This window comes from Ornithodoros turicata, chromosome 5 (genome assembly GCF_037126465.1).
Source record: "Ornithodoros turicata isolate Travis chromosome 5, ASM3712646v1, whole genome shotgun sequence".
NCBI classification, from domain to species: Eukaryota; Metazoa; Arthropoda; class Arachnida; order Ixodida; family Argasidae; genus Ornithodoros; species Ornithodoros turicata.
Genome location: NC_088205.1, coordinates 72,982,252 through 72,991,117, shown reverse-complemented (window position 1 = coordinate 72,991,117; position 8,866 = coordinate 72,982,252). Strand labels below are relative to the sequence as shown.

The window sequence follows — 8,866 nt, the reverse complement described above, 5'->3', positions numbered from 1 at the left end:
TGGAGTACAAAAGGGATGTATAGTCGTCTATGGTATTGAAAACTCTCGATAATAAAAGTTACGCGCAACAATAAAACACAAATTTTAGATTACCACGTATTTCTTGCAGGAAACAAAGGAAGAAAGAATATGCTGTATAAAGAAAAAAAAAAATAGAAGAAGTAGAGACCCTGTGCCCTTGCCGCTCCCCTCCTCGCGATCCATACAACCTTCACCCGTGGAAGGTCTGGAAGGTCGTTCGAATCTGTGTTCCTCTACCATCCACTCAAAATGAGTTTGAGCAAGAAACTCGGCCTAAAAGATCTGGATGTCAAGGACAAACGAGTTATTATGAGGTAAACAAAAGCGCTGGCCGTTCCAGCTTTCATTTAATATACTACTGCCTTTCTTTTTTGTCACTTCTTTCGGAACCTTTGACCTCCTGTACTCCCCTGTTTTACTCGGGTGTTATAGTCCAGCACAGTGTATTTCGGCGCGTGAACCTAAGACGAAGCCACAAGTACATCATTAACGGCTCGTCAAAGTTATATGATGAAGAACAGCTTGATATACATATATATGATATTGACGTTTTCTAAAACGTTTTCAGGGTGGACTTCAACGTCCCGCTCAAGGATGGACATATCACCAACAACCAAAGGCAAGCAAATGAATCGATGCACGCCACACAGCTGGCAAACCGTTCTTAACACTGTTGCATCATTTGCGTTTGTACTGATTGTCTGTGGAATGTGATTCAGGATCGTTGCCGCCATGGATTCGATCAAGTATGTTCTGGATCACGGAGCAAAGTCCTTGGTTCTCATGAGCCACCTCGGAAGACCTGACGGGAAAGTGGACAAAAATTTCACTCTTGCTCCTGTAGCAGAGGAATTGAAAAAGTTGCTTGGCAAGTGAGTGTCTGCATGCCTGACTTAATTTGGTTACGCTAAGGCCTTACTTTCCTTTCCTTTTTACAGGGACGTGAAATTCCTGCCAGACTGTGTCGGTGCAGAGGTCGAAGCGGCATGCGCCAATCCAGCTCATGGCACAGTGTTTCTGCTTGAAAACTTGCGTTTCCACGTAGAGGAAGAAGGAAAAGGTGTTGACGCGTCTGGAGCCAAGGTGCACATAAGAAGTTTGTTTCTGTTTGATTTTTATTCATTATATCAAACCTTGCCGCCATGCTCCTTCAGATCAAGGCAACCCCCGAGCAGACAGATGCATTCCGCGCTTCCTTGACCAAGCTGGGCGATGTGTATGTGAATGATGCTTTCGGAACTGCACATCGTGCACACAGGTTGGTTAACGTATAGTAATAAGGGCCATATTCCTGCGCTGGATATGCAATCCTTGCGATCTTGCAGTTCAATGGTCGGTGTGAAGCTTGAGAAACGAGCAGCCGGATTGCTGATGAAAAAGGAGCTCGACTATTTTGGCAAAGCGCTAGAGAACCCATCGAGGCCATTTTTGGCAATACTGGGAGGGTAAGTTCTGTAGATCTAACAGATGCACTCAACAGCTTGAAGCTATACAGGGTGTTTCACCTAATGTGATAAAAAGTTGTAACTTACGACGTATTCTCCGGAGGATTGTGGGACTTTCGGCAATTACCTTCTGGAAACTTTTGGCACCATTGAGGAAGGCTTTGGACAATTTGTAATTGCGGGAAATTTATTTTTTCAATTGAACTTTGAAAATTGCCAAGCAAACCTCTCTTTCTTTTTTTACAGAAATATGAAGCCCTCCATAGATAACCCACAGACCGAACAAAAACTATGCACAGTATCGCGACAGAAATAGTCGGGAAAAAAAATTTGTAAAAATTGCTCTTTCGCCCCTTCTGCTCGATTGCGGTGAAGAACAGCGCAGATGATGATGGGAGAGGAGGAAGTGTTCCCGCCTCTTGTTTTATACCTTTCTTTTCCCCGCTTTGACCTTGATGCTGGTCCGTCTTATCACAAAGAAGGCAAAACAAATGAAGACCGGGACACTTCCTCCTCTAGACGCACGGGTAAAGCGAAATTTTTACAATTTTTTTTTTATTATTTCTGTTGCAATACTGTGCCTAGTCTGTGGTTATCCGTGGAGGACTTCATATTTCTGTTAAAAAAATGTGAGGTTCGCTTGGCAATTTTCAAAGTTCAACCGACAAAAATAAATTTCCTCCAATTAAAAATTGTCCAAAGCCTTCCTTAAATGGTGGCAAAAGTTTCCAGAAGGTAATTGCCAAAAGTCCCACAATCCTCCGGCGAGTACATTGCCAGTACTGGCAACTATGTAAACACGACATGGCAAGGAAAGTTGTGTGTTGTTCTGCGTCTTACATAAACACATTCAAAATGCAGGGCCAAAGTGAAAGACAAGATCCAGCTCATTGAAAACCTTCTTGACAAAGTGAACGAAATGATCATAGGTGGTGGCATGGCTTTCACATTCCTAAAGGTTTTGAACAACATGGAGGTCCGTTGACATTTTTGCGGACAAATTACACAGGGCTTTACACATCCATTGCATTTCAGATTGGAAGCTCCCTGTTTGATTCTGATGGAGCAGCCATCGTACCAAAGCTGATGGAGAAAGCAAAGAAAAACAACGTGCAGATGCACATTCCCGTAGACTTTGTCACTGGAGACAAATTTGCCGAGAACGCGACTGTGGGCAAAGGGGATCTTCAATCAGGAGTTCCAGCTGGTTGTATGGTGAGCTGAGAGAACTGCATTGTATCTCATATTTGGGAAGAGTTGTCAGTGCAATGATGCACCTTAGAATGGTTTAAGGTTGCCTCCCCTTACAAGCATCTTTAAACTGTTTTCAATGGCAGCAATCCAAGTTCTGTAGGAATTGGAATGGTAGGACGAGCCTTCATTGCTTGGGAGTGCCAGAGTATGTGCATGCGATTGGCTTACGTTTAGAGCGTTTTAGGGTAAAACCAGAAAAGTTGCCCCCCCCCCAAAAAAAAGAAAGGTACTAGCTGAAGCAGAAATTCAGCCACTCATACGGGCACTGAAGAATGCTAAACACTTCCTGCTCAGCACTGCAACTTGCCGTTGCACATTCATCGGAAATCAGCACTTTCTCGTGGTATCACCCAGTATTTACCCCGCGTTACAGCTTCTAAAATAAACCCGTTTTTATATCCTCCCCTCAATTTAGAAAAACATAAGACGTTGTGGGGGTCTACTTATGTGGCATATACGGTAGCCCCCAAGTACGGTAACCCGAAAACACAAGGGTCTGACTATACATGTGTTGCTTTGGTGTTAGGGCCTTGACATTGGTGAAAAGAGCACTGCCGAGTTCAAAGCTGCTGTGAAGAGAGCACAGACGATTGTCTGGAATGGGTATGTGACAGGTCATGGCTAAAAGTTTTTTTTTTTCTTTCTTCCTGTCCGAAAAAGAAAATATTTTCCTTTCAGACCAATGGGTGTGTTTGAGTGGGACAATTTTGCTCATGGAACCAAAGGTGTCATGGATGCAGTTGTGGAAGCTACAGCAGCCGGTGCAACGACCATCATTGGTACGTTATCAGATTGTAGAGGCCTGCTGGAAGCAGAGTCTAAAATGTGTGCTCTGTGGCTAAAGGTGGAGGCGACACAGCGACTTGCTGCGCGAAATGGAAGACCGAGAGCAAAGTGAGTCACGTTAGCACTGGTGGTGGAGCCAGCTTGGAACTGCTCGAAGGTAGGCCTCATTTTCATTGTTGCGTTCTGACATGTGCCGTGCAAGTAGGTCAGCTGTCTACGCAACTCCCAAGTTTCCCTCCTTCCCCTATTGGGATGACCTCATTGGTTCCTCTCCCGAATAAGGAGGGTAGGCCTCATTTTCATTGTTGCGTTCTGATATGTGCCGTGCAAGTAGGTCAGCGGTCTGCGCAACTCCCCAGTTTCCCTCTTTCCCCTATTGGGATGACCTCATTGGTTCCTCTCCCGAATAAGGAGGGTAGGCCTCATTTTCATTGTTGCGTTCTGACATGTGTCGTGCAAGTAGGTCAGCTGTCTGTGCAACTCCCCAGTTTCCCTCTTTCCCCCTATTGGGATGACCTCATTGGTTCCTCTCCCAAATAAGGGGGGTAGGCCTCATTTTCATTGTTGCGTTCTGACATGTGCCGTGCAAGTAGGTCAGCTGTCTGCGCAACTCCCCAGTTTCCCTCTCTCCCCTATTGGGATGATCTCATTGGTCCCTCTCCCAAATTAAGGGGGTAACATTTCAAGATTAAGGCGCACATGGACACATTAAGGTCTATGGATGTAGTCGCTTATTACTGCTTTGTGAGTGGACAGACTTTGCCACATGATTTCTCCAAACTTCACCCTCTGCCCTGCTCAGAGACACACTGTCGTAGCATAGTGCTGAGTGTGTAGGAGTGGATACAGGAAGTGGATATCCGGAAACCAAGTATGAACCAGGAAAGGCGCTTAATGCTAACGCATTTATAGCATTTACCACTAAATCGCCAGTTAATTTTTTATCCGCCAGCAATATCGCCAGCAATCCAATGAGACTGTCCTAGGGGTCCTGTCCTGCACAAGGGGAAGAGGGGAAAAGCTGAGGGACTGTGCGAAAGGCTGACCTACTTGCATAGCGTATAAGCAACACCTCCTAGTGAAGGTAGCATGTAGGACTGAACAATACAAGTGCGAAAAGATGTAGAGCATGCTGGTCGAATAACATGGTAACAAACACTAAGGAATGTCCTCTGTCTGTCCGTGTTTCTTTGTGTTTGTTACGATGACCAATATAAGCATGATACTTTTTACTAAAGAGAACAAGTGCTAGCAAAGCAATACCTGTTGTTTTTTTGTCTCCACCAAAATGTGTGCTTAGAAAGTGCACCTCAGTTTGGAATTTTGGTGGGTAAACAGATTGGTTGGTCAAGATGCATCTTCGAGATGGAGCATGACCTCACTGCTTTCCTGTATCTGGTATACAAAAACACAATATTCCACACAGGATTGGCCTTTCCCATGGAAATATTCATTACATCTAGTGTTAACTATACACAGGATTACTACATAGGCGCTCTACGCCTCCCGCTAACACTGATAGCACATGAGAAGTTGAGAGGAGGGCTGTGTGAATAGTAAAAATGTCGAATACGAATCGAACCTAAATACATGTATTGGACATATTTGACATTGAATATCGATTTGAATAATGACCCTGTTTACTGCAGTGTGCATATACAACCGCATTCGGAAAATCAAATATATGGAGGGAAGCATCAGCTATGAATGGATGAGGAAAAGGTTGCCACTCCCATAAGAGGTTTCAGGTCTACCCCACTCATTGTAAAGTTCCGAAATATTGTATCACGATACTGATACACGTTACTCGAGTAAAAAGTATCAAAATATAGATATCGATACATCTTTTTTAATGTAACTGAGTACCGCTACCGTTAGTAAAAAAAAGTAACACGATACTTTGCCCGATATATTTTGTTTGAAGTACAAAGATGATGCAACATAGAAATATCACTTATGTGAACAGTTTTGCAGTAAAGAGACAGCATATTTTATATGTAGCGCGGACACGTTATGCTGACTTTTATCATTCTGGAAGTCGTCATCTGCCATCCTTTCAGGCTGTGGTCTCTCCGGCAGTTGACAGAGGCCAGTATGACAATTACGTTAGTGTCAGGCCCACACAATACCACAGTTTATGTGAGCGTGACTCAGTGCAACACAGCAGCGTTGCGTAAGGCTTGTGAACTCGGGAAATCTCGAACATTTGAAGGTGTTTGATTTATTTTTGTCGAATCGAAATAAGATTACAGAAAATATTCTATTTGTATTTGAAATGTCAAGTATTCGCACAGCCCTAGTTGGGAGAGAAAATGTATTAGTTACTAGAGTACTTTGCTAACAACTGAACGTGTTAAAATTATTTGGTACTTGCAGGAAAGGCCCTTCCTGGTGTTGTAGCCCTGTCGGAAGTGTAATGCCCCTAGAGCTGCGTTCAGTCGTTGGCCGTGGATGTAGAGAAGTGTCTGTCTGGAGATGTACATCGGAAGTGTTGCACTCGCACGGGGAGAAATTTAAAGTGGTTGTGTGTATGGTGCCGTACACGGCCTCGTAGTATTTATATAAATGGTGAATGTGTAGCAGTGAGGCCATTTTTCGCTAATAAATGTAGTGCATCAACTGGGTGTTCTCGTGTGATTCTTGTCAGCACTTGCAATGTACATCTTGGGCGTTTACTGTGAAAGAGGAATGCAGATAGTGACTGACTCTTTGAGGGCATAGGTCAGCACTTTTTGAGAAACTAATTCAACATCAAATGATGGTCAGCTTTGTAGCCCATCACATCGTCACAACCTATCATTCAACATCACATCACTCCCGATGAAGTGATGGTGAATGATGTCCATGAGTGAACTTGCTGACCTGTGTTCGAGGGTCTTGAGGGAGGACTGTGTATGCCTAAAATACCAGTGTTCCAGAGAAGCCTTCTTTTCTTCTAGGGAAAACCCTGCCTGGTGTGGCATATCTCACTGACAAACGTGGCTGCCCATTTGCATGCCCGATGAAGAACTGTCAAAAATATACGGGCGTGCTCGGCGTTCTGCTTGCCGTGGGCATTGCGTTTCTGTTGTACAAACTCAAGAAAAAGTGAACGCAGCTGAAACAAATCATCGAAGTGCTGTAGCATTTAACTCTTGTGAAGATCTGCATGCTTGCAAGCCTACATCGTTGCAGAAATAGGTGCATAGGCATGCACTGGATGGCCAGTAGAGAATGGTGTAATTCCTTTCATGCGTACCTTAAGAGATTTTAGCTTTCTACCGTGACCAAAGGGGTGCAATTCCTGTCTCCACATTCTTACAAAAAATATTTTTGTGAATTTTTTTTTTTTTTGCTAACACAGATGCCTATACCTGCACTGCTCTGAAAAGTATCTGCACAAAGAGCAATCTAGACGTGGGGAAGGTAGCTCCCAGCTAGTGAGTATTTTGATGTAGGAAGATTTACAGTACTAGTCTGTTGTGATAAAAGAAAATGACCACTCCAGGTAGCAGTCTGCACAGATTTTTTTGCATCAGAAGCAAAAAAAAAATCCAGTCCAGTGCAGAACATTGCTACCAGCTGGTAAATAATATGCACCATTTTGGCAATAAATGTATCCATGTTGCAAACTGTGCTAACCTGCACAGATCCCTTTGGATAACTAGCAAAAACAAGAGGGCTCTTGTGAAACTGCTGATATGTGATATGCAACACTTTTGCGCATGAATAAAGAGACTCAAAGCATATGAAGCAAAAACTGTCCCTCTATTTTAACATTTATTGTTCACGTTGCAATGCGTATCATGCCGAAAATGCATCAGCGCGCTAACAAGCAGCACGACAGAGTTTACATGTCAAGCAACCGTTTACATGAACTATATATATACATGTGCTGATTCTGCCCTGCAACCTATACGGCTTGAATCTCTGCACAGAAGTTTTCTACATAATTACAAGAGACCTTTAATATTAGATATCACAGCATTGGTTCGGCAGCCTAAGGTAGGTCTAATATAGCGTGCCTTTTCTGTGATGTCTAGTACAAGTGACTAGATCAGTTTTATTTGCTCTCCTCCTGAAAGCTCCTGTTGAAATTTCACATTCGTTTGTTGTGAAGCAACATCCTGCAATTTGTTAGCAGTAGCTAGGATTCACCAAACAAAAGCAATATGTATGGCAAGTCGTAGGATTTGGTCATGTCAGATGCCATGGGGGAGCCAAAGAAACGCACAGAAATAATTGGAAAGTTCATTCGAAAATGGCAGGTCTAATTCTAATGACCAAAGGGAGATAAGGGTCATATTTTTTTGCTTAGTACACATTTTCCTAGTCCAAGTGCATCAACAGACAATGGCGGATCGGGTTGACCCTACTTTGGCTCACAACGTGGAAGTTCAAAACTTCTCGATGACTGCCGGCAATAAATACACGGCTATGTACTTCTCCCTTTTTGTCTTCCAAATGTGGTACTCTCACAGTAAGTTTCGTAACTCGGTTGCCAGTGCGATCTTTTCAACTTGAGTGCTAGCACTTGTACTGTGACACTCGCCTTTAAAGGGGCACCAAAGTGCAAAAATGTCTCCTTGCGGAATGAAAGATGCCGTTGATGATGAACGAAAACGAATCCCGCCCATTTTGTGTTTGTGTCAGGGGTAACAGCATATTTTATTCAGCAGGGATAAATTTTTACGCTTCAGCGCCCCTTTGAGATCTTGTGCATCACCAATAAACCATTCACGTTGAGTATTTCCGCCATCATACTGATCTGCCTTACCATTCTTCAACCTCAAACTTCACTGCTGCACTCATCAGAGCCCCCACCTAACGACTCGGCAGCTCCCTCGCTATCGCTGAGGCCCGCCACATCTTCCGCAGGCCCTCCAGTGGCCCCCACAGCCACCCTGTGCTCCCCATCGAGCCCCAGGGGTCGAAAGGAACCCTCATCATCTTCGTCTGCTCCAAGTGCAACACGAGCGTAGTCGTCCGTGTCGATTGACTTGCAGAAGTGGATGGCATATTTGAGTTTCTCGCGGAGGACTGCCTGACAGGAGTAACGGGGCATCTTCAATAGGAAGAAACACGTGTAGCTCTCGGGTAGAAAGTGGTCGGGTGGGCTGTACTTGTCAAGCACCTGTGTTTGGACAGAATGTACATATGGGCTGCTATTAAGAAGTCTGAAATTACCAGAAGCAAAAGTAGTTTTATTTTGGGATTTCTCGTGGCTAACAAAATCTTGCTCTCCCTCTTTTTTTTTTTGCGTTGATGGCCTTATCATGTACAGGAGGAAAAGGTTGTAAGGTGGAAAAGAATAGTATGGCTGTTCAAATGTTTAAATTTTTTGAATACCAAAGCAAATAATTAGGGAGTGACTTTTTCGG

The 8,866-nt window shown here is 43.8% G+C and overlaps 2 protein-coding genes across 5 annotated transcripts in view; one reads left to right on the top strand and one right to left on the bottom strand.

Annotated features, from left to right (window-relative positions):
* Positions 1–172: 172 nt before the first annotated feature.
* Positions 173–7,234, top strand: LOC135394748 (phosphoglycerate kinase 1-like). 2 transcript variants are annotated; one of them, XM_064625668.1, is made up of 12 exons: positions 173–335; positions 590–640; positions 741–893; positions 960–1,104; positions 1,176–1,279; positions 1,347–1,466; positions 2,328–2,442; positions 2,502–2,681; positions 3,247–3,323; positions 3,399–3,499; positions 3,565–3,663; positions 6,446–7,234. In XM_064625668.1, exons 1-12 carry the CDS (start codon positions 271–273, stop codon positions 6,595–6,597), a joined length of 1,362 nt encoding a protein of 453 aa, XP_064481738.1. In that variant the 5' UTR covers positions 173–270; the 3' UTR covers positions 6,598–7,234. The 2 variants fall into 2 exon arrangements, with proteins under 2 accessions (XP_064481738.1, XP_064481739.1); XM_064625669.1 differs by lacking the exon at positions 6,446–7,234 and adding an exon at positions 5,883–6,125 and having other exon boundaries at positions 174–335.
* Positions 7,235–7,236: 2 nt separating this feature from the next.
* LOC135394746 (E3 ubiquitin-protein ligase HERC2-like) overlaps positions 7,237–8,866 on the bottom strand; it is a 71,151-nt gene continuing 69,521 nt past the window's right edge. For all 3 annotated transcript variants that reach the window (XM_064625663.1, XM_064625665.1, XM_064625664.1), the window contains one exon: positions 7,237–8,619. In XM_064625663.1, the coding sequence (XP_064481733.1) occupies positions 8,275–8,619 (345 nt within the window). In that variant the 3' untranslated portion in view covers positions 7,237–8,274. The remainder of the gene's footprint in view (positions 8,620–8,866) is intronic.

Bases quoted from the DNA above. Each gene is read 5' to 3' on its own strand.
- LOC135394748 (XM_064625668.1), top strand. From the start codon at position 271: ATGAGTTTGAGCAAGAAACTCGGCCTAAAAGATCTGGATGTCAAGGAC. The intron at 1,105-1,175 runs GTGCACATAAGA...ATGCTCCTTCAG, and splicing joins TTGACGCGTCTGGAGCCAAG to ATCAAGGCAACCCCCGAGCA. The intron at 1,280-1,346 runs GTTGGTTAACGT...GCGATCTTGCAG, and splicing joins ACTGCACATCGTGCACACAG to TTCAATGGTCGGTGTGAAGC.